Genomic DNA, 25,869 nt, shown 5'->3' with positions numbered 1-25,869 from the left:
GATGATGTTGGACTGTTTGATTCTCATTGTCTTGGTCTTTCCCTTGATAATGCTCAGTCCAGTCATTGGGGTAGTTTTGTCCAGTGTTGCGACCTTTTTCTTCCATTCTTTCATAGTGATGTGAAAGGAGGAAGACATGAGCAAAATCAAAATAAATTATTTTCCTTGTTTATAGTGTGTGTGTGTGTGTGTGTGTGTGTGTGTGTGTGTAGTATAGTAATACAATGTGAGTTGATAGATAGTGATACAGATACACTCAGTCTCAAGGCTATCCTCTTTTTTGAAAGTTCAAATATGGTAACCCTAAGGTTGATTGTAAGAACAAAAGGATCCATCCATTAGGACATTGCAAACAGAGCAGTTGATATTGTCCTGAGAGTGGGACTGAAAGTTTGTGAAGATTTAATGTACTCCTTTCAATAAATATTGCTAAGAAAGGAGCCCACGACACTGAGCTATATGAAGCGTCCATGTAATCATCAAGCATAATTCCATGTTGAGCCGATTACAGTAATCCAGTGCAGAGGTGACAAAGGCATGGATATGTGTGGCTACTGATACCTTCTGGACCTACAGACTGCGTGAATAGCAAAAGAGCACCCCTACATGACAAACTTTTCCATGCAGCTGATATGGCTGATAACTGTGAAATAGCCCCATTAAAGCACCAAATGTAGATATTAGTGGTCTGGAATTTAATATGCTTGTATATTATAAATGTGATCAAGCAGGGCTGTCCCTACCAATACACAAAATACACAGTCGTATGGGGCACCAAATTACTCCAAATTTCACTGGTGCCCTGGGCAGCTGTGTTCTGCATTGTGTCTTGGCCAGCCCCACACCCTGGCTGCTCCCACCCCATGGGGCTGTGCCCAGCTGCTGATCACTGGTGGTGAGTCTGTGGGCCAGAGGACTCAAGAGGAGCAGACAGAACTGTGTTCCTCCTCCTGAAAGATGGAAAACAACATTCAGCCCAGTCTGGCCCAGCTGCTGCCCAGCGCCTCAGGGAAGGGATGTGTTCCTCGGACTAGGTGCCCCCTCCCTGTCCCTGCTCTGGTGTCTCTCTAGTAAGTGGCTCCCATCCCTGCCCCCTCTCCTTCCCTGTGTGTGTGTGGGGGGGTTCCCTATAGCATGTCTCAAAAGCGGAGCAGCACGCTGCCTGTGAGCACTTTTCCAGAGTCATTAACTTTGCTGAGCGCGTGGTCTGCAGCCTCAGCCAGTGGGAGCTGACACAGTAGAGGGCCGCCGCTGCTTGCACCTTTGGACTTCCTCAGGCATGTGGCTGCTCGGGTTGGGGCGGGAACAGGGCAGATGCTCCCTGCTCCTCCTGAGTTTTCTGGCCTGTGTGTTCACAGGGCTGTCATCAGGTCTGCCTCAAGACACTGCTCCCACCTGCCCCTCATAGCTTCTGACCCTGCAGCTCTCACACATCCTCTAAACATTTTCTTAGCATTGTAATTCTTTTGTTTTTGTAAAATGCTTCACTGGCAAGTGAGTTCAAATCATCATGCACGCGCTGTATTGCTTTAAATACCTGCCACAATATTGTAACTGCAGTCTCAGAGGGGTTAGTCTGCAGCTTCACAAAAACCAAGCAGTCCTGTAGCACCTTAAAGATTGACAATTTTATTTATTAGGTAATGAGCATTCGTGAGCCAGATCGACTTCATCAGCTCTGTTTTTGTGCATCATATACTGTTCAGAAGGCTTGTTCCTCTCCATTAATTAAAGAAATTATTTTTTCAAATGGAGCATTTTTGAGATGGTTTGCATTAATCTTTGCCTGCGAAGTTGAATGCTTGAAATAGCAGCCTTTACTTGAAAAGACTGGACAGCAATATCACTGGTGATGTGAGGCTAGTTCCATTCCCTGTCTGGGGCAGAACACAGAGCCAGTACTCCCAGCTGGTGAAGGACCAGGGAGGGACTGATTTTGATGTTAATTAGGTCAACTCAATGCCATGGCGCCTCCTGCCGGTTGCTCAGAAAATTAGCTTGTTTTCTAGCACAGCGCCTCTCTCTGGCAGGTGAGTAATCTGCCGCTGCTCCTGTCACACAATGGCTACGTCTACACGTGCATGGTACATCGAAATAAGCTTGAAATAGCTTATTTAGATGTAGCGACATCGAAATAAGCTATTTCGATGAATAACGTCTACACATCCTTCAGGGCTGGCAACGTCGACATTCAACTTCGACGTTGGGCAGCACCACATCGAAATAGGCACTGCGAGGGAACGTCTACACGCCAAAGTAGCACACATCAAAATAAGGGTGCCAGGCACAGCTGCAGACAGGGTCACAGGGCGGACTCAACAGCAAGCCGCTCCCTTCAAGGGCCCCTCCCAGACACACTTGCACTAAACAACACAAGATCCACAGAGCCAACAACTGGTTGCAGACCCTGTGCATGCAGCATGGATCACCAGCTGCAGCAGCAGCAGCCAGAAGCCCTGGGCTAAGGGCTGCTGCACACGGTGACCATAGAGCCCCGCAGGGGCTGGAGAGAGAGCGTCTCTCAACCCCTCAGCTGATGGCCGCCATGGCAGACCCCGCTATTTCGATGTTGCAGGACGCGGATTGGCTACACGTGCCCTACTTCGACGTTCAACTTTGAAGTAGGGCGCTATTCCCATCCTCTCATGGGGTTAGTGACTTTGACGTCTCGCCGCCTAATGTCAATTTGAACTTCGAAATAGCGCCCAACATGTGTAGCCGTGACGGGCGCTATTTCGAAGTTGGCGCCGCTACTTTGAAGTAGTGTGCACGTGTAGACGCGGCCAATCAGTCCTGGACCTGTGCCGCTCTTTAGATGCTGGCATCCTCTTCAGAACACTGCCCTCCAGCAGGGAGCTATGGTGCAGGGAGCATTGTAGCTAGTTGACGGAAATGCACAGGATTTCTATCTTTGAATAAAAGCAATTGCAACTGTTCTTGAGGTGTTGCTCCAGTCCACTGCAACATATGTGTGCATGCGTTGTGTGCACGGCTATTGGAAAACTTTTCCCTAGTGGTAACCATCGGGCATAAGGATTGAAGGCGCCCAGCCAGGTTTTATTGCCAAGCAAGGCACAAATAAAAGTGGTCAAGTATAGTATATTGTATTGATCCACTGTACAGAGGTACCGGCAGCAATGGACTCACACAAACAGTGGAAATTCCACTGCCCCTGTAGGTCAGACAAAGACAGTCCCCCCAAGACACCATGTTATACACAGGTACAAACAAATCACACCTCACTCCTGATGTATCAGGTTACCAGCCTCTGATGGTGTCAGGTTACTACCTTTTAATGCTACTTAGATACCACCCATCTCCTGTTACTCATGGTTCGGTTAGATCACCTCTTATCCATCATGCTGTCATTTTAGACCCATTCCTGAACTTGGGTCTGTATCTGCAAGGAGTAGGTGTCAAGGCCTTTTTTTAAGCAGCTGGTGACACCTTGTGATTTCAACTTACACCAATTATTGTTCTGCACCAGGACCCGTTACCAATTAGTGTCCTGTACTCTCAGCCCTGCCTGTGCCAAGTTGTGTTAGCAGAGGCCTGCCTCTTGCTCACAGCTTAGCTTTGCTTTGAGCTATGTTTTGTCCATTGTTTTCAGGCCTTAGGCCTCACACCAGGCCTGTGCTGTATGGGCTTAGGCGTTCCATCTTACCACACCAGGGCTAGGTCTACACGTGCACCCAACTTCGAAATAGCTTATTTCGATGTTGCGACATCGAAATAGGCTATTTCGATGAATAATGTCTACACGTCCTCCAGGGCTGGCAACGTCGATGTTCAACTTCGACGTTGCTCAGCCCAACATCGAAATAGGCGCAGCGAGGGAACGTCTACACGCCAAAGTAGCGCACATCGAAATAAGGGAGCCAGGCACAGCTGCAGACAGGGTCACGGGGCGGACTCAACAGCAAGTCGCTCCCTTAAAGGGCCCCTCCCAGACACACTTTCATTAAACAGTGCAAGATACACAGAGCCAACAACTAGTTGCAGACCCTGTATATGCAGCACGGACCCCCAGCTGCAGCAGCAGCAGCCAGAAGCCCTGGGCTAAGGGCTGCTGCCCACGGTGACCACAGAGCCCCGCAAGGGCTGGAGAGAGAGTATCTCTCAATCCCCCAGCTGATGGCCGCCATGGAGGACCCCGCTATTTCGATGTTGCGGGACGCGGATCGTCTACACGTCCCTACTTCGATGTTGAACGTCGAAGTAGGGCGCTATTCCCATCCGCTCATGGGGTTAGCGACTTTGACGTCTCGCCGCCTAACGTCGATTTCAACTTCGAAGTAGCGCCCAACACGTGTAGACGTGACGGGTGCTATTTCGAAGTTACTGCCGCTACTTCGAAGTAGCGTGCACGTGTAGACGCAGCCCAGGAGAATAGGGTGTGCCTTCTCATAATAACATAGAAAAAAAAATCACCAGTTAGATGCAGGAGGCTGGCTGGGTTGGGGGTGGAGGGATGCCCCCACCCATCTGTGACTGCTCCAACTCTAGCTGAAATATGAATTTCAAATGCGGGTATATCCTTCTTACTTTAATTGTTTGAAACTGGCGATAAAATCCCAATCTCTGCTGTGGGCTTAATCTGAGGAGAGAACTAGTTGGACGACTTCAGGAGTGAACAAGTGAATAGAAACTCTGGGCTGTGGTATTCCTCATGAATGGCGCAATCTGTTTATTTGGCAAATTCCAGTTTGGTTTCCTGTAACTTTGACTGATGCTGCTTTGTTTGTGCAACTCACCCATATAAAACTGCTGGCATTTGCTTTCTGGCAATAGCATGGTATTTGAATTAATTTAAGTATGGAAGTGCTTCCCTCGTAATGGAACTCTGAATTGAATAATCAGACAGCCTTGAAGTTTGAAGTAAAATGAGGGGATCCTTGATGGAAAACATGGAAAGAATTCATGTTAACACTAAGCTAGTCTGTCCCAAGGAGTAATCAAATATCATTTTCTTTCATTTTTGATGTGTTCAGCTGAAGTATGTAACATGAGTTGAAATGTGCCTACAAAAGGAGGTTACAAGTTGAAAAGGAGGTCTATTGCATTATAAAGATTACAAAGCCACTTTAGGTTTGTTTACCGTTTACTTTTCCTTCTAAGAAAAGATGTGATATTTACTAAAAGCCTGGGTTTGCATGTTGCTGTCCAAAATAATGCTAACAGATATTTTGGAGCATAAGCATTTGTGAGTAAAGACCCACTTTGCCCACAAAAGCTTACGTTCCAGAATATCTCTTAGCCTATAAGGTGCCACTGGGCTACTTCTTGCTTGTGAAGGTACAGACTAAGTCAGCTACCTCTCTGATACAAAATAATGCTGTGTTTCAGAAGTGTAACAGCAGCAACCTTGGGTTCATAGCTTTAGATTTTTCAACAAAACATGTTTTCCAATAGCTGCTAAGATGTTTCCATACATTCTGTCTTAGAAAGTGAAATGAAAGTAGTTTTGTTTAGATCAGGGAAGAGCCACCAACAATAGTGGATGGGCTCCAGAAGTGGCCCTCCTTCACTTCAGTGGCTGTAGCAGCTCATGGCGCACCGGTGTTCCACCTGTGTGCTCCCCTCCCCCACACTGCTCACACACTGGAGCCCCACACTTTCCTACTCTACTCCCCTCCCTCCCAGCACTTTCAGAATGCACCAATCACCTGATTCGCGCTGTCACCGCTCCTTCCTCCCTGACTGGGAATGCCACAAACAGCTGATTTGCAGCTTTCTGGCGCTGGGAGGGAAGGGGAAGAGCAGGGACAGAGCATGAACCATGTGATTAGTGGTGGTCCAAAGTGCTGGGAGGGAGGGGAAAGAAGTAGAAAGTGTGGGGCTCTGGTGCCCCGGTGCATGAGAGGCAGGTGGGGGAAGGCAGAGAGCCAAAGGATCCGCAGACTAGAGGTTGCCCACTGCAATGGTTCTCAACCAGAGGGATGCAGATGTCTTTTGGGAATACATCAGCTCACCTCGGTATCTGCCTAGTTTTACAATAGGCTACATAAAAAACACACTGGAGAAGTCAGTACAAACTAAAATATTTCATGGACAATAACCTGTATATGGTGCTGTGTACACTGTCCACTGAAATGTAAGTCTGTATACAGCAAGCCCTCAATTTTAATGGACCAATGGGGGGTGGGGGCTGTCCACTAATGCTGAAAGTCTGTTAAATCCAAAGGGTTTACGGTATTTGCCATAGTGCCCCTGAACCCCCTCCTCCAAATAACTGCCAGCGACTCACCAAAACTGCCAGAGTGCTGTTGGAGCTGGCGCCGCTAACACCAGAGCAACTGGAGGAGCCGCCACGGGTGGGGCTGCCGCCACTGCAGCCATCATGAGCTCCTCCCACCAGGGTGGGGCACATATGTGAGTGCTGCCTGCCTGGGTCAGTGTCCCACCTCTGGTAGGAGGAGCATGTGGCGGCTCCAGAGGTGGTGGCCCTGGAGGCTCCTCCACGGCGGTCACAGTCCCAGCCATTGCAGCTCCTCCAGCTGCACTGGCGGCTCTGGTGAGTTGCCGGTGGCCCTGGTGAGTTGCTGTCATTTTCTTCCTTTGTGGGGGACAGAGGGGCTGGCGTACAGTTCACTATTTCTGAAGTCTGCTAAATCGGGGTCTGGTGAATCGAGGGTTTACTCTGTTCTCATTTATTTTATATGGTAAAGATAAGAAAACAATATTTCAGTAATAATGTGCGGGAGAACTTTTTTCTATTTGATTTTTGTAAGGAGCTAATTTTGTAAGTAGAGACTTCAAGACGAACCAGACTCCTGAAGGAGGTACAGTCATCCCAAAAGGTTGACAACCACCGCTCTACAGTGGCAGGAACTGCGGAGAGGATACAGAAGTTGATTCTATGGTTGAGATATCTATGTGCTAGCTCCATCTACCCCCGTTCACCCCCTGTATGGTTAGTTTCCATGCCATACAAATGAGTACGCCACTCCACTCTCTCTCTCTCTCTCCACTAAGGATGCCAATCCTCCAGGATAGTCCTTGAGTCTCCCAAAGTAAAGATTTAATCTTTAAGGATAGTTATGTGATGGAACCTCCAGGAACATGTCCAACAAAACCTGGCAACCTTAATCTCCACAATTCTAACACTGCAGATTCACCCTGTGCCTACTGGAGCTACAGGGAATGGGGCTGGCTATAACTGTTGGAGCAGGATTGTTTTAATATAACAGAAAATAGGTGCTGATTGAAAACTGCCTGTCAAACTTCCAGGGGTCTCTTGTGAAGCTAACACTTTGTCTTTCCCTATAGTCCCTTTATAGACAGAAGCTGTCAAAAACCTTTACCAATAAAAATTTAGCCTCATAATTACCTTATGATTTAGGAGTCTGTTCCTCTCAAGATTTCCAGTTAGCATATGATAATTTTCCAAATGCAAAGCTAATGGCATTGCTGTGCATCCACAGCACGCTTGCATGTTTTGTGCTGGTTACACAAGATCAAAAATTCACTTTCAAATCCTTTAAACAAAATGTTGTCTTTTTAAGCCCCACTTAATGTTCATATTACCATGCTCTCATGGAGGCTGTCATCCGCCACCTGGAAGTATTGCCTTGCATGTTGAATAGTAACAGAGAGGAAGCCATGCTAGTCTATACACTATACACCTGAAAGTATGATTGTGGTAACCTCATTTTCTCTGTTTCCTCCTCCTATCCTTTAGATATTTTTAAATGGATGGTTTTAACAATTATCTATACCTGCTGCATTGTGTCGAATCTACCAGTGGGTGGCACTTCAGGAGTTCTCATTACTCTTCACTAAAAAAAAAAAAAAAAAAAAAACCTCCCAACAAACCACTATTTTTCCTGGGAAATAGGTGCCATAGGATCACTTACAAAAAGAGACCTTTGGAAAGAAGCTCCGATGCTGGGTTGTTAGCTCCTTAATGTTACTAATGAAGTAGCTTATCAGGCTGCATCAAAAGCTATGTGGATTGACTCAAAAAATAGAAGGATAAAAATAAATGTTTTTTTTTTAAAAATCCTAACTGCAACAACTCAAGATATCAGGGGTTATTCATTCACATCAATGTCAAGAAATAAAATTCACCTGGAATGCCACTTAAATAGGTAACAACATGTCCTTTCATTGCTTGATCCAGGATGGAGAGTTGTCGCTCCTGGGCAGAAGTCGTGCTGCCTGTTTGTGAATCAGCAGTCAGTTCAAGCAGCTGTTTGTTTACTCTGAGTCCTAGCCTCAGTCTTTTGGAAGTACACAACTTCTCTGCCTCCAGCCGGGCAACAATAACATTCTCAATAGTCACAATGACTTCCTGGGCAGCAGAAACAAAAAAAGATCTCACCTACAACTCCATCACCTACGTTTACTTAATCAATTCATTTTACATTTGCAAAATGGAGAAACCAGTATGGCCAAAATTTTTCAAAACAGGTTCCTGAAACTGGGAAATCCACTGAAATCTATAGAAGCTGATGCGTTATTCCGCACTCTTAAAAATCAAGTCAGTTCTTTGAGTGCTTTTTTATTTTCTTGAGGTATTCATGTTAGAAAATCTTGTTAAATCCTAGACCCATGGAAGCTGATGGGAGTTTGGACACTGAGTATAATGCAGCCAGCATGATATCTACTACAGGAAGTTTTTAAAAAGTACACATTGACCCACATACACGTGCGCGCGTGCGCGCACGCACGCACGCACACACACACACACACACACACACACACACACACAGAGTATAAGCTTTATTATCCAGCTCCCTGGTGAACAGGGTTGGGGCGGATGCTGGATAATTAAATTTGCCCGTTATTGGAGTAGGGGGTCACTGGCCCTGCTGCCACCAGCCCTGGCCAGACAGTGGGCCCCTGGTCCCCAAACCTGCTGCTGGCCCCCAGTTCTGTGGCAGCTGCTAGTTACTGGGCGGCCAGCCTCTAGACCCCAACCCCTTTGCTGCCAGCCAAGCAGCCAGCCCCAGCTCTGTGGCCACTGCTGGTGACTAGGCTGTGGCTCCTGGCCCCCAACCCAGTTGCTGCCATCTGGGTGGAGAGCCACATTGTTGCTGGCCCGAGCCCTGGCTAGACAGCAGGTCCCACAGCCCAGTTGTCACTGGCCCTGCTCTGCCAGTCCCGGCTGGGTGACCACCGGCAGAGCAGATGCCAGTTAATAAAGAGCACTTGTTATATGAATTCCTAATAATGTGCCTTTTACACTTGTGTGTGTGTGTGTGTAGAGCACACACTGCCTTCTGTCTTGTTCCTTGCCACAACAGGGAATAGAGAGAAATTTAATGCCCACAAGACCCATGTGGCTTATGCATGCAGTTCACCACTGTTTTATCAGAGCATCTTGTGAGCAATTAATTCAGCCTCATAACACCCCTGTGTGGTACAATAAGTAACTAGAATTTATTCCCTTTTACAGAAGGAGAAAGAAGAAAGAGTTCAAGTTAAAAAGAACTATGTTGATTTACACCAGATGAGGATCTGACCCTGAATCACTGTGATAACTGTAAGATCACTTGTGAGTTAGGGGAGTCCGAGTCTGCTATGGACAAAGCAAGAGGCACTGTTTTGCCAGAGACCAAGGCAAACATCACACCAGTGCCTGTGCATGGGCGAACAGTCAATGTTATGTTTATAAGCCAGTCTTTGCCATCGGTAAGATTATCTGTTTAAAAAGAAGAAGGAAAAAAAAGAAGTTCATGAACCTGGAAACATCCCCAAAATCCAAATACTGTTTGATTATTTACAAGCATTTTCCCCTGTGATCTAATGTATACTCCCACTATGAACAATAAGGCTAAACCTGCAGTGAAAAGTGAAGCTTTACATTTCCAGTTTTCTCCAAAGTGTCTAATACAGAACATAGAAATTTTTAAGCTTGGGTTTTTCCCCTTGCTGGTTCAGCTGCCTTTCCTTTTTTTCATTTTCAGTTACCTCTCTCTCTGCAACATTCATAAGAGGACTATTTACAAGGTTACTCCAGAAAAAGCCTGACAGGCTGCTCATAAAATTTTACTAGTGAGCAGAAGGGCGGTAGCTTAAAAATCAGTTTAACATCACACACCAGACTAGTCCCATTGCTGAATGGGAATTCTCACATGAGTAAAGTCACACAGGTGCCAGAGTGCTCCCAAGTGCAGCAGCTCATTGGGATACCCTGCTCATGAACTGCTTTTCTCATAATTTCATCCTAATGATGCACCATGCTACTTGGTATCACAATCACTCGTGCTGCATCTGGCTCAAATATAATTTCATATCACTGACTCATGTGGGGCTCAAACCACAGTCTGACATCAAGGGCAAAACGTCCATTGATAAAACGGGAGCTGAAACAGATTTTGAGAAATGGAACGGACCCATCTGATTAAGTCCACTCTAACGGGTCATTGCAGAAATTAAACTGATATAAGTGTGGAGTCAGAACACAAGTAAAACTCTCTCTGAAGTTAGTGGGAACCTTGCCTGAGTAAAGAGTGCTTGAGAGATGCTCATATTCTTTTGCCATCCATTAATTCAATCCTCAGTTCAGCATAAAGGCATGTTGGGAAAGGCTGAAAAAATACTTACTATAATTTATGTGAAATTCTGCCACGCCCGTGCCAGGGTAGTAGGACCCTTTCCCCACAGTGACTAAACAGTGTTTGTTTTGTTTTTCTTGAATAACTTCATTTATGCCCGAACTTCCCTGATTCATCAGATTCCAGGCACGAATGTACCCATCTAGTCGAGGGTTAATCTGCAAAAGTTACCTACAGATGTTTGTGTTGCTTCCAGATTTGCTCTAGAAACATTGTTAATAGAGAATAAGTTAATTGACATGACAACTTATTTCTGATGGACAGTGAAGCATAGTTGTGCCATAGGTAACAGTACTGATCTTCAGAGGTGTTTTGGAATCAAATTGTTGTTTGCAGTGTTGTAGCCATGTTGCTCGCAGGATATCAAAACAAACAAGATGGATGAGGTAATATCTTTATTGGATTGTCTTCTGTTGATGAGAGAAACAAGCTTGTGAGTTTATAAAGAGGTCTTCAGTCTTGGGAAAAGCAGTCAGGCCTGGTCTACCCTATCCAATGAGATCAACAGAAGCTGCTTTACCTTAACCGAACTTTGTAACTGTCTACGTTGAAGCTTTGTCAACACTAGAGACCTTACAGCGGCACAATGGTACCAATGCAGCTTTTTCACACCCTTCAGTGATGTAAGTTTTGCTGACATAGCAGTAATGTAGACATGGCCTGAAGTGTAACTTAACCACTACTGTGACATTAATTCTACCTCTGCAAGAGGTGGAGGTAAGTCATTTTGACTGCTGCTGCCTTTCAGAAGCTCTTCTATTATTCCTCATACTTACAGTCTAAGTGGTGCAAGTGCTCCTGGGGAGTACACCCACCACAGGGAGAGTAATGGGGACTTGCAAAAGTGATGTCATTTGTTGACTTAATTTTGTAGTGCAGACTTGCCAACAAAAGTCTCACAAATAGATACGAGATTGAACAGGCTGTTTACGTAAGTAGATAAACCTATTCTAATAGACCTGTAGTGGGTCAGTATGGCCTCCTGCAGACCCGGAGGCCGGGGAAGCTATGCAGAGGTCCTGGTGGGCGGGGCCGGAGTCAGGAGACCAGAGGCCCGCCCCTCAGAGGGCGGGGCCAAGGGCTAGAAGAGCCAAAGGCGGGACTCGGGAGCCATTCAGTGCTGGGCCTCCGGGCAGGGAGGACGTGCCTGCACAAGCTCCCCAGGGCCAAAGGGAGAGGGCCTGCGGCCGCCCGGCCAGGCCGGAGGAGCAGGCCCCCAGAGGCTCCACGCAACCCCGGGTCCGTATGCCCCAAGGAGACTACCCGGACTTCCCGGACCTACCAGGACCTTCCCACCGGTGGAGACCCCCTGCCGTGGAAAAGGACCCGGGAGCAGGCCGCCCCAGAGCCCCGGCGGATCCCTACAACACTCAGACCCAGGACCGCCCTGCATCTCCTCTATTGCCACCGCCTGACTACCCTAACGACGTGGTCATGGACGATTGGCCGGAGCCCCCACAGGTGGATGACCCAGAGGAGACCGACCTAGGAGGACCCCTCGACCAGATGGACTGGGACCTGCCACCAACAGAGGGTGAGGTAGGAAGTGGCCCGGGGAACGTCGCTCACGAACCAATGGCAGTGTGTTGCGGTCTGGATCCCCACTGCCGGGGTTGCACGTGAGCGACCCCCAGGGCCTCGGGCCGGGTCGCAGTTGAGTGGGAGGGCCTGCGACCCCCTACCCCCCGCCCTAGACCAAGAGGCTGGGCGTCACGGGACGTGTTACAAGACCCTTCCAGTTGAAGTGGTCTATTAACATCTCTCCAGTCATGGAACAAACAAGGGGGAGAGGGAGTTTCATGAGTTATAAACTGTTGTAATAAAGCCATCAATCGGGAGTCTTTATTTAAAGTTGTGATTTATAGTGGCCAGCAAAGTTAAGAATTTAAGTTCCCAGGCTCGTCTTTTGAAACTATTTTGTGGCTTTCCTTTGAAGGTGAAGCCTGAGAGGTCAGCTCGGGAGACATCATTCTGTGAAGTGTTCACTTGTGAGTAATGGGATATTTTTGTCTTTTATATTTGGGGGCATTTAATGCCCAGGATGACGTACACCACATTGGGATAGGCATGGATAGGACCCATGGACCTTGCACAGAATGTAGCAGAGGAGATTAGTGGGCAGGTTTTGCATCTATTGTTGTGGCAGGGTCTGATGCTACTTTATGGATCGGTCATTTGAAAGCCAGAAAGTGGGGATTCAGGAAACCTTTCTCAGGATGTGGTTCCCACTGAGAATTAATTGCAAATGTTTAAAGAGGTTCAATGGTTTTTTTTTTTTTTTTTTTTGCCTCTATCTTCCCAGACAAAGACCGCTCCAACACCATTCTTGCCCATAAGTTAAGGAAGTATGGACTGGATCCATGGACTGGAAGATGGATAGAAAGCTGGCTTGACGGTCGAGCCCAACAGGTAGTGGTCAATGGCTCAATATCTGGATGGTGGTCAGTTTCAAGCGGAGTGCCACAAGGCTTGGATCTGTGGCCGGTGTTGTTCGACATCTTTATTAATTACGTGGACGAGGGACTGGATTGCACCCTCAGCAAGTTTGCAGACGACACAAAGATAGGGGGAGAAGTAGATACGTTGGAAGGTAGAGAGAGGATCCAGAGTGACCTGGATAAATTGGAGGATTGGACAAAAAGAAATCTGATGCAGTTCAACAAGGAGAAGTATAAAGTCCTGCACTTGGGACAGAAGAATCCCAAGCATTGTTAAAGGCTGGGGACTGACTGGCTAAGCAGCAGTACAGCGGAAAGGGCCCAAGGGGTTACGATGGATGAAAGGCTGGATATGACTAAACAGTGCGCCCTTGTAGCCAAGAAGGCTAATGTCCCTCTATTCGGCACTGGTGAGGCCACATCTGGAATATCATGTCCAGTTTTGGGACCCCCCAGTATAAAAAGGATGTGGATGTGCTGGAGCAGGTTCAGTGAAGGGCAACAAAAATGATTAGGGGACTGGAGCACATGACCTATGAGAATAGGCTGAGGGATTTGGGCTTGTTTAGTTTACAGAAGACAAGACTGAGGAGTGATTTAATAGCAGCCTTCAACTTCCTGAAGGGGAGCTCTAAAGAGGATGGTGAGAAACTGTTCTCAGTGGTGTCAGATGGCAGAACAAGGAGCAATGGTCTGAAGCTAAAGAGGGAGAAGTGTAGGTTGGATATTAGGAAAAACTGCTTCACCAGGAGGGTGGTGAAGCACTGGAATGTGTTACCTAGAGAGGTGGTGGATTCTCCACCCCTAGAAGTTCTAAAGTCCCAGCTTGACAAGGTCCTGGCTGGGATGACTTAGTTGGGGTTGATCCTGCTTTAAGCAGGGGGCTGGACTAGATTCTATGATGCGCATATGGCTTCCAGTATGGCATGGGAGGTGATAATTAGGAGTGAGTGATTGGGGGGGCGGGGTTCAGCAGAGAAGTAAGTCTTCTCAGGGATGTTTGGGTGGCACATTCATTATGCATTCTGTAAGTGCCCCAACTATTTGGCTGAAACCAGACAATCACTCGAATGAAATCACACAGAAGAAAATGATGAAAAAGACAAAAAACACTGTTACCCAAGGGCAAACACTTTTCACAAAACAGTAAGTCCATCTCTGCCCGCTCAGTCCTCATCCTCCTATATAGCACCTCGAAATGATGAGCCTGGGAATTAAATTCATCACTTTACTAGACCCTAAAAATCATGGCCTTAATTAGGATGCTGGATTTATGGCTTATTACAAAAAATCTGTAACCCAGTATCTCCCCCACACATTTTGTTCTCCCGTTACTGGCATGGTGTTAAGGGACCACTTCACCTTGAATAGTCTTTTACAACATGCATTAATGACTTTTGCTAAACTAACTGTTCTGCCTTGTATTTTGCTGTGACACAGAGTGCCTATGTTTCACAGATCCGAAGAGCTCTGCGTAGCTTGAAAGCTTGTCTCTTTTTTCTCACCAACAAAAATTGGTTCAGTAAAAGAACTTATCTTAGTGGTATTTTTGTCACCCTCGCCCACCTTGTTTCTCTTGATATCAAAGGCATGACAGGCTTAGCAGTGCTGAGCTACTAAATAAGCTTCTCCAGTTGGTACCACTGGTGAGCAAAAATAGCTTTGAAGTTTAAGTTCAAACACACTGAAGCCAAACTTCTGTCTTTTGCTTGGCTGTGTCTGCTGCAGTACAGCTATGGTGAAATAGCAATTAGTCTTCTTCGTTTGCTGAACGTTTGACTCCTCAGCCCCAAAACAGCGTCTCTAGAATTATTTCACATTGGATAACAGATTATTTATTGAGCAGTAGTTAAAACTGCCCAAAAAATGTTCACCTTTTTGTTTTCCCGCCATACCACAAGCAAAAATGGATTTAAAATAATGAAAATATTGCGAGCACTTTTTGTTAGGGTTATGGTGGCTTGTTTCCAAATGTAAATTATTTTCTAGTGCACATGCAAGATGCTCCCTTTGCTCTCGCCTGCCCCCAAGACCAAGGCACAATTTGGCTCTAAGAAAGGGAGCATTTGTACAATATTTTCCCTACGTAAGTACCAATGGATCTATTGCTTGGGAATCTTAAAATGAGATTAGAAACTGAACTCTTAACAAAAACCCTGGAAGATGGATTAGATTCTGGGATGTCTTTAATTGCTGTGATTCTATAACTAAATCTAAAAATGGACAGACTGAAAAGCTTCATGCATACTCATTTTCAAACTAAAAGGTCAACAATAGCATTTTCCTTTTTACATACGTAGCTCCCAGGATTGTATTTCCCTGGTGACAAATGGGTAACTACAATAAAAGAAAAAATAAACAACAAACCAGACTTAACTGGGAGGTATTTTAAAGTTACCTGTTTAATGAGGGCATCATCAGCTCTGCGGGGCAATCCTGCAATGTACATCTTAGTTTCCAAGAAGCCATTTGATGGTTTAAACAGGTTTCTAGGACTGTTAATATTCATCACTGCTTCTTTTGCTATTTTTATACTGACGCTGTGTTCTAATTCTTCCACTGAGACCTAGGATGAAAAATAATGTATAACACTATGCATAGCACTACGTATGTTGAATGAACTCATTAGAGAGGGTGTAGTAGTGAGCATTGTGTTAAGGTTGCCTAATGTGTCCCATTATTTAAATTTAAAATACAACAGCCCAGCAACCTGCCTTTTTATTTTTATGTAAATATATGTAGGATTTTGAAAATGGCTAGATGGAGAATACTCATAAAGCAAAGGTGTTTCTTGTTTGGAAAATGTGAACAATTGAATGAAAAGATTTTGGAAAAATGTAATTTTTCAGGTTGTGTTACACTAAGAACTTGCTGGGAACTTGCTTCTAAGATTGTTTAACATTCCATTCACAGTGAGCACTCTCCTCTGGATTTTATTCAGCCTTCCACAAAGAAATGAACCTCCTGATAGAACAAAGACAAAAGAAAACTGTAGAGATTCATCTGCTGCTATTGATGTTACCTGTCAAAATACACTTTTGGCCTAAGGGAAGGTGCATGGGACTGACGATCAGGAAACAATATGGCAGAACTAAATCTCATCCTTTTAAGTTACATGTACACAGCGTGCTTAAAAGTAGCAGTGTGGCTGTCGCAGCACTGGTGGCACCTCGGCCTAGCTGCCCAAATATAATCTTACCCAATTTAGTGCTTTAAAAGGGCCAGTTTCAAAAACCTGAAAACAATTTTGAGTCAAATAAGCTGAGAAGCAGAACTTCGGCAGAAAAACATGAATGATGATTGGGGCTTGTTTAACAAGACTTTACTAGGTGCCCCAAAAGCTATAAACATGGGAGAAAGCCGTAAAGTTTAAAAAAAATTGTCTTAGAAGGACATGAAGAGAACTATATGGTATTTTAAAAATAATTCCCTTTCTCTTCCATTTGTTCTATACTGATAGTACTAATGTAAATCAGAACTGTAGTGTTGTAGCTCAGGACAAGAACGAGTTTTTTTAGTTTATTAGTATAAAAAAGAATCACAGCAATGGTATTAGAAAATTACTACACGGAAATGATAGACTTACCCATAACAATTTAGAAAAGGTAGAAATGTTCAATCAACATTTCGGTTATGTATTTGGGGAAAACAGCAATGTAGTCTCATATTACGATGACTACATTTCTTCCATTCCACTGTCAGGAGACTGTTAAAAAGCAGCTGCTAAAATTAGGTATTTTAAAATCAGCAGCTGGTATACCTTGCACCCAAGAGATTTAAAGAAGTTGACAGAGGAGCGTTTTGGACTATTAGCCCTGGTTTTCAGTAAGTTTTAGAACACCAAGGAAGTTCCAGAAGATTGGAAGAAAGCTAATCTTGTGCCAATTTTTGAAAAGGGTAAACATTATGATCCGGTTTTTAAGAGGCTTGTCAGTCTAGCAACATTCCCAGGCAAGATAACAGAATGGCTCATATGGGACTTAATATAGAACTACAGGAGGGTGGTGTAATATACAAATCAATATAAGTTTTTGAAAACAGAGACTAAGTAACTTCATATCTTTTTTTAATTAGATTTCTAGGCTGGTTGATGCAGGTAAAATTGTTGACATTTTATAATTACACTTCCATTAAATGATGTTATAGCACAGAACATTTTCATTAAATAAAGAAAAACTAGAATATAATATGGGTCACATTAATGGAATTAAAAAGTGGCTGATTAATGTCAGAATGCAACTGTAAATAGGAAATTATGATTGGCGTGTTTCTAGCGGGGTTCTATAGGGATCTGTTCTTGGCCCCTCACTATTTAAAATGACCTAGAAGAAAACAAAAATGTTACTGATAAAGTTAGCAGATGGGGTGGGGGAGAATGGGGGCGTGGTAAATATTGCCAAATGCATATGCATATATCTAGGAATAGACACTGTAGGCCATAGCTACAGGATGGGGGATGCTATCTTAGGAAGTAGCGACTCTGAAAATGACTTAGGGAGCGTGATGGATAACCACCTGAATATGAACTTCCATTGAGACCAACAGGGCTAATATGATCCACGCATGCAAAAGTAGCCGAACCTCAAGCAGAAGTTATTTTACCTCTGAAAGTGGCAGTCGTAAAACCACTGGTAGACTACAACGTCCAGAATTCAGGAAGCATGTTGGTGACAGCTCAAAGAAGAGCCAGGAGAACTATTTAAAGGATTAAAAAGCATGCCTTATAGTGACAGATCCAAAGAGCTCAATCTATTTAGTTTACCAAAGAGAAGGTAAGGGAGTGACCTGATTACAATCTGCAACTACCTAGATAGGGGACAAATACTTGATAATGGACTCCAGTCTAGCAAAGAAAAGCTAGTTACATTTACACTGGAAAGAGGGCGTGCCTTTTGTACACTTTCTTCAAATAGTTAAATGCTCTCAATTTGCCAAGGGTTCCAGTAGATTCTCCAACACTAACAAGTTTTAAATCAAGATTGAAAATTTTTCCAAATGCCTGCTCTAGGAATTATTGGGAAATTACAAGGAAATCCTTGGTCAGCTGAAACACAAAAAGGATGCGTATAAGAAATGGAAAAGTGGACAGTTGACTAAGGAAGAGTATGAATATAGAGCTGGAGAATGCCAGGCAGTAATCAGGAAAGCGAAAGCACAACTGGAACTGCAGCTGGCAAGGGATGTGAAGAGTAACAAGAAGGGCTTCTGCAGGCATGTTAACAATAAGAGGGTTATCAGGGAACGTGTGGGGCTGTTACTGGATGAGAGAGGTAACCTAGTGACAGATGATGTAAGAAAAGCTGAAGCATTCAATGCTTTTTTTGCCTCAGTCTTCACAGACAAGTACAGTTCCTACATGATGGTGTTAGACAATGCAGTACGGGAAGGTGGCAGGCAGCCACTGGTGAGGAAGGAGCGAGTTAAAAGCTACCTAGAAAAACTAGATGTACACAAATCCATGGGTCTGGATTTAATGCACCCAAGGATACCGAGGGAATTGGCAGATGTCTTTGGTGAGCTTTGGCCGTTACCTCTGAAGACTCTTAGAGATCGGGAGATATCCCAGATAACTGGAAAAAGGCAAATGTAGCACCCATCTTTGAAAAAGGCAAGAGTGACAATCCAGGGAACTATAGACCGGTCAGCCTTACCTCAATCCTTAGGAAAATAATGGAGGGGATCCTCAAGGAATCCATTTTGGAGCACTTGGAAGAGGGGAAAGTGATCAAGAGTAGTCAATATGGGTTCACCAAGGGCAAATAGTGACTGACCAATCTGATTAACTTCTATGATGAGGTAAGAGGCTCTGTCGACACAGGAAAGTCAGTGGATGTGAAATACCTTGACTTAGCAAAGCTTTTGATACAGTCTCCCACAACATTCTTGCCCATAAGTTGAGGAAGTATGGATTGCACACATGGACTATAAGACAGATAGAAAGCTGGCTTGATGGTCAGCCCCAACAGGTAGTGGTCAATGGCTCAATATCTGGATGGTGGTTGGTTTCAAGCAGAGTGCCCCAAGGCTTGGTTCTGGGGCTGGTGCTGTTTAACATCTTTATTAATGACCTGGATAAGGGACTGGATTGCATCCTCAGCAGGTTTGCAGAAGACACTAAGCTAGAGGGAGAGGCAGATACATTGCGGGGGTAGAGGGAGGATCTAATGGATAAATTGGAGGATTGGACAAAAAGAAATCTGATGCGGTTCAACAAGGAGAAATGTAGAGTCCTACATTTGGGACAGAAGAATCCCAAGCACTGTTATTGGCTGGGGACTGACTGTCTAAGCAGCAGTACAGTGGGAAGGCCCCTAGGGGTTATGGTGGATGAAAGGCTGGATATGAGTGAACAGTGTGCCCTTGTAGCCAAGAAAGCTAATGACATATTAGGGTGCATTAGAAGGAGCATTGTGAGCAGATCTAGAACAGTGGTTGTTCCCCTCTATTCAGCACTGGTGAGGCCAAATCTGGAATACTGTGTCCAGTTCTAGGACGCCCCAGTATAAAAATGATGTGAATGTGCTGGAGCAAGTTCACCGGAGGGCAATAAAAATGATTAAGGGGCTGGAGCACATGACCTATGATCAGAGGCTGAGGGATTTGGGCTTTTTTAGTTTACAGAAAAGACTGAGGGGTAATTTAATAGCAGCCTTCAGCTTCCTGAAGGGGTGCTCTGAACAGGATGGAGAGAAATTATTCTTAGTGGTGACCAATCAAAGAACAAGGAGGAATGGTCTGAAGTTACAGAAGGAGAGGAGTAGGTTGGATATTGGGAAACACTATTTCACCAGGAGGGTGGTGAAGCACTGGAATGTGTTGCCTAGAGAGGTGGTTGATTCTCCATCCCTCAAAGTTTTTAAGTCCTAGTTTGACAAGGTCCTGGCTGGGATAACTTAGTTGGGGTTGATCCTGTTTGAAGCCGGGGACTGGACTAGATGACCTCCTGAGGTCCCTTCCAGCCCTGTGATTCTATGATTGTGGGGAAGCTCAAAGACTTGTGTGATGTAGTGGTTCAGACTACATGATCATGATGTTCCTTTTCTGGCCTAGGAATCTGTGAATACCCTGGGTATGTTTTCAGGTAGCTAGCCCAACCCACAACTTGTGATGATGCAGCTATGTCGCTATTTGTAGTGAGCTACCTCAGCTACACCTAGTGTGTGTCTAGCTACCCAAACTAGGAAGCACTCTCCCAGCTACTGTGCAGACAAACCCATAACCCCACACTCTTTCTCAATACCTTTCAAATTTTTACAATGAGCTGTGCTGTGTTAGGCTATTTGTGGAGCTGTAACTCTCTGTCTTCATGTGTTGTGCCTCTTCCTCCAGGGTGCCAGAAGATGGTATATTTCTGTGGCTAGCACAGTTTAGCACTTTGGTGACATACCATGTTGAAAGTACTCCGTTCAAATGTGCTGCTGATGAATTGGGGCCATTCCACAGGAAAAAAATCAAAACCAAATACTGTGCTACATGCTTGTGAGACACACAAATTATCTATACATTAAAAGACGGCTGCGAAGGCAAGCTTGAAAAATTAGGAAATGCCAGAAATAAGGTTGTCCTTGTAACTTTAATTCTGACATTTTCTAAGTTTAAGTGGCTGACTTTACAATCTCAATAGTGTTCTTTTTCTGTATGTAGTAGCTACATCGAACGGAACTTGTTCCCAGTAAAGTTAATGTTAAGACTCCTACTGACTTGAGACTGAGAAGCACTGGACACACTACACTCAAGATTTAAGGATTTTTTAAAAGTAAGTTTTATTTCATTACGAGGCTGATTTGACTGATTTTAAGCCGCACTGGGTAGCATAATACAACTTTGCTTGGAATACCAACCTCATGGACCACTTGTGTCAGAATAAACACGTTTACACACCTGCATGCCCTAGTATTAATGTATAGCCATGATCCCTGTAAGCTGATCACTTGGGTGGCTGCCTAGGAGAGATTCAAATGCCACCTACCTAGTTAGCAGAGTATCCACAAAGCACACAGCTGGCATCCTGCATTTCTACTGGTGGTGCACACCCACACATTCCTGTGTACCCATAACAAAATTTATTCTACACACGGGCGGAACAATTTAGACGGCACAGTGCTGCCAGGTATGAAACCACCACCCTGAAAAGCAACGAAGGGTCCTGTGGCACCTTATAGACTAACAGAAAAGTTTAGAGCATGAGCTTTCGTGAGTTAACTCACTTCTTCAGATGCATCTGAAGAAGTGAGTTAACTCACGAAAGCTCATGCTCTAAACTTTTCTGTTAGTCTATAAGGTGCCACAGGACCCTTCGTTGCTCTACAGATCCAGACTAACACGGCTACCCCTCTGATACTTGACCACCCTGAAAGTGATTTTTGTATCAAAAGACAACTTGGAAGTTTGCAGGTGATGCCACCATTCCTTTTTTTAAATTTGGGATCTTTACGGAACCATTTTGAAACTTTTCTTTTTAAAGTTGCTATTAATTTTTTTCCAACTTTTGAGTGTGCTGACAAAGCATTAAAAAAAAACTTACTATATGCCACAGACCATCATTAATGGCTTTGCCACCACTGGTGACTTTTGTTCCAAGTTCATTCTTGAATTGAATCTCAATCTTTCCATCACGAAGTGCAAGCAAGAACCATGCTGTGTTGTCAGAGGACTCAGCATATAGTATAACACCTTCTGCATCATATGTCCGGAAATCAAATTCTGCTGAAAATCTGAGTCATGGGAAAGGGATCACAATAAAGGGAAGAGGATACATAATACAGTGAAGCGCTTACTGCAATACACTAATAATTTTGCTATGGAGGGAAGTTTTAATCTCCAAATGACAACTCTGTATCTGAGCAGGTTAAATGGCTGCCTATGATTGATCACAGTCACAATCCAGTAGCTACAGAATGTTGTTCATCTGAACCAATGACACTGATGATCTTGTGCTTAAGGTATTTGTCTGGGACTTCTGACTTCGGGGTCAATTTCCACCTTTACTACAAACTTCCCGCAGAACCCAGAGCTAATGACTGTCTCAGATCCCCATCTACAAAACAGGGGTAACATACCCCTTAGCTTACAGATGTGTTGTGAGAAAAAGTAAATTGCCTGGGATGTGTTCCCGTAGTATGTTCAGGCATGCTATTAAACAAAATCGTCAATAAATATTTGCTCATTGCTGACTTTGAAAGTTCCACTGTTTTACCTTTATTCTGTTCAGGGAATGGGGTTTCTCTTTTGCTGGCATTTGGACAATCATGCATAAATTGTAGCGCTTTCTATTCTGCATTTTGTACAGTGTCTAGCACAATCAGATCTTGGTTCATAACTAGACTCCTAGGTACTACAGTAAAACAAATAATAAATGGTGGTAGTGGTATTATTCTATGGTACAACCTATAGAGGCTGTTGTGATCTGGGGGCTGTACAAACATAAGAGAAGCTCTCTGCCCCAAAGGGCTTTCAGGCTAAATATACAAGACGGAGGAAGGGTGTGAGGAGAAAACGGAGGCATACAGAAGTGAAGCGACTGGCAAAAGGCACGCAGCAGGTGGGTGGCAGAACTAGGATCAGAACTCCGGTGCACGGATTCCAAGGCCAGATCTCTCTGCAACACACTGACTTTCATATATGGTTCTGTCAAAGCTACATATTTTGAGCTGGTCAGTGTCTATTTCAGACTTTAGCTGCTGAGGATACTTTCAAACTATTAAAAAGGTCTTCCAGGAGATCATTAATGCCAGGTCAGCTTTGACTCATAAAGTGTAGGACATAGTGTAATATTTATGCTCTAAAATCACCAATGCAGCAACTTTTTCTATCGGTGCCTCTGAAATTGTTTAAACAGCGACTCAAAGGCAACCTTGCATCTTCAGGTGGCACAGCAAGCAAGGTGAACTGCAATATAGAGCTCCCTACATATTAGCAGTAGCTCTTGGTCACTGACACATGAAGAGGAAATTCTACACATTCATGGAAACACTGCTCAGCATCACTGGCCTGAAGAAAGCACAGGAAACCATTAGTTTCCTTAGTACTTGGTGAACAGCATGCTACAGCTGGTAACCTTTGCAGAAGGGCAGCAGAACCATCACATGAGGCTCACCATTTTGATATACAACTTCATACTGAGATGCATATTTATTTTATAACATCATCTGATTTTCAGACTGAAAAAGAAGCAACATTACCTGATGGTGGGGAGAGAACCCTATATGAAATCTGGCTACTGTGGAGTGAGTCAGTTTCCAAGACTGGCCTTTGGGGAACAGCTATATCTTTTAATGTCTGCTGTCATCCTCCCTCTCTTTCTCTCCCCTTCAGAGGGAGACCAAGCTTCGGTCACTGTGAAACCTCCTTTTTCCCCTCCTAAAAATCTCATTCACCCCAAAAATTATTGGGGCCTTTGGCCAATTAATATTCCCCGCTCTCCCTCTCAATCCATTTTCCACATTTCCTCACTCACTTCTAGGACAGTTCTGATATTTCTTCCTCCCAAGGTTTGTTTTCATTTCCCTTTCAGTCAGTACATCTGTCTACAAGTGCAGCAACCAGCTGCCAGTAGCTGCAGGAGGAATCTGCTTCCTCAGCCGCTGATGAGCTCTGGCTCAGATGCTAGGGCTCTGTGCCTCCCACAGACCACACTAATGGACTGCCTTGCTCCATTATGTAGCTGCATCAGTCAGCTGTGACTGCTCCCAACTGATGGAAAAAGTTGCTTAAAATGGAGCTTAGTGTCTGGAATGAACTTGCTATGCTCTCAGTTGTATCACACCAAGCAGTTACAAGCTGCCATACTGCAGGTGTGGCTCAAGGATATAATTAACTAGGCATTGCTGTAAACTGACTCTTTAAGCACCTCAATCCTGTCCATCCACTTTCGAAGTAATTCCTGCCTCCACTGAGCACTGTTACATGTAGGCATTTGGGTGATCATGCATTGATTTGTAACTCATTTGTCCTCCCTGCAGTGATTCAAGGTGTCTTATTCTGTGAGACGCTGCTGTGAATCTTCATGCAATACCCACATCCTTCTGTCACCTTCTGAGAATTAATGGAAACAAATCCCCAGAACTTCCCCGAATAAGGTTATCAATGGCAAATGCTCACCTGGTGACTTCTGGCAGTCTAAATCTTAAGTACATCACTGGGATCCCTATGAATTGCTCCACAAGGTAAAGCAGTTCATAATTCTTTTCAACATTCAGAGGGACACAAACTGGAACAGCCTGGTAATAATGAAAGGAAAAATGATCCGTCACAACTTTTTGTGTATCTATAGTTCGAAGTTTAACCTCCGTTCTTAGTGTCTTTTGGTGTATATTTTTCTGAAGCACATGATGTCTACTATACTTAAATAATCTGAATATCTCAATACAAATGAAGCAATTTAAATTTTCTGCATTATCCATATGTAGTACTGTCTTTAATTTAAAAAAAAAAATCTGGTACTCAGCTGGCTCCCTCCACCCGTGTAGTAGTAGGCATCCTTCAGTCTGCATAGACTATGGATCGTGTCCTTTATTGTTTCAGTTGAGGACTTCATTTACAGCGTCTACTGTGACTATGAAGACCCACACGAGAGTGACAGTCCTTGCTGCATCTCTTGCAGATGTAGTGGGTGTCTGGCAAGTCCGTAGTGGGTGTCTGGCAAGTCTTTAGTGTGCTTTCTGTGCGCTCGCTTCTCCTCTGCTAGCTGTCTGATCTTCATCTCGCCCTTCTGAAGGCCCTTGTGTAACCCCTGCCTCCATCTGCTGCGGTCGTCTGTTAGTTCTTCCCAGTTGTCCAGCTCGATGTCTACCTCTCTGAGGTCTCTCTTGCAGACATCTTTGTAGCGCAGCTGGGGGCGTCCGGGAGGTCTTTTGCCAGAGGCTAGCTCACCATACAGGATGTCTTTTGGAATCCTTCCATCATTCATCCTGTGGACGTGGCCAAGCCAGCGGAGCTGACGCTGCCTGAGGAGGGTGTGCATGGTTGGGATTCCGGCTAAAAAGCACTGTTCATACACACAAAAATTTTGGTGGCTAAAAATTGTCATACTATAGCTTAGTAAATTTCAATTTTCATTTCAGTTGATATGTGAATGTTCATATAATAATCAATATTAATATTTAAATCAAGGTATACGGCCAGACTAGACCACTTCCTTTCAACCTGCTTTCATTACAGCTTAGGCTAGCATTCTCAGGTCTCATAATCTGAGCAGTTTGGTTGGATTGGTTGAGTTTTCAGTTTGGCTGGGCAAAATCTAAAATGTCTAGGGTGATACAGAAACTATCTTGGTTGAATAAGCATCACATTTTCTCTGAGGCAAAACTGAATTAATGTACAGCAGGGTGTTTGGCGAGGTACAGTGTCCCTTGATGTGGCATCTTCTTTGAACACGTGGAAAGTTCAGATCCTGGCCACAAGCCCACTACAAGTAATCCCACGTAAAATTATGAGGTTAAACCTGGTGCAGGGGTGGTGAGTTACGTGGGCCTGTGGTACCTGGGCTCCAGCAACAGTCCTGGCCTGGGGACCCAGTTCCACCATAGTTCAGGGCTAGGTCTCTCTCTTGACCCTGCATGACACCCCGGGGTGATTTTACAGGGCTAGAGAGTAGGTGGGGTGCTGCCACCTCCCGCAGTACAGCGGGGTTGAAGCAGCTTCTTGCCTGCCTGCTCTGTGCGTCTTCCATCACATCCCTGTGGACTCTTGGCAGGGTGTGTCTCCATGCACTGCCCCACCCCGAATGCCCCCACAGTCAATGACAGCTGCAGAGGTAATGCTGTTGTAAAGCTCTTAGACAAGGAGCAATTGCCGTATCCCTAGTGCCCAAACTCCCTCTCAGAGCCTGAATCCCATCTGCCATCCACAAGCCCTTGCACAGACTGCAC

The 25,869-nt window shown here is 44.7% G+C and overlaps 1 protein-coding gene across 1 annotated transcript; it reads right to left on the bottom strand.

Moving 5' to 3' along the window:
* Nucleotides 1-8,041: 8,041 nt before the first annotated feature.
* LOC142011162 (vitamin K-dependent protein S-like) lies at nucleotides 8,042-24,204 on the bottom strand. The gene is made up of 6 exons (XM_074990204.1): nucleotides 24,101-24,204; nucleotides 21,525-21,714; nucleotides 15,399-15,566; nucleotides 10,552-10,720; nucleotides 9,498-9,646; nucleotides 8,042-8,293 (listed from the first exon to the last, which is right to left on the bottom strand). The coding sequence occupies exons 1-6, from the start codon at nucleotides 24,133-24,135 to the stop codon at nucleotides 8,042-8,044; spliced, it is 963 nt and encodes a 320-aa protein (XP_074846305.1). The 5' UTR covers nucleotides 24,136-24,204.
* Nucleotides 24,205-25,869: the final 1,665 nt, after the last annotated feature.

The sequence above is a fragment of the Carettochelys insculpta genome, chromosome 1 (assembly GCF_033958435.1).
Source record: "Carettochelys insculpta isolate YL-2023 chromosome 1, ASM3395843v1, whole genome shotgun sequence".
NCBI lineage: Eukaryota > Metazoa > Chordata > Testudines > Carettochelyidae > Carettochelys > Carettochelys insculpta.
Note: the sequence above shows the minus strand (reverse complement) of the source record. Positions and strands in the feature narration are given on the sequence as shown.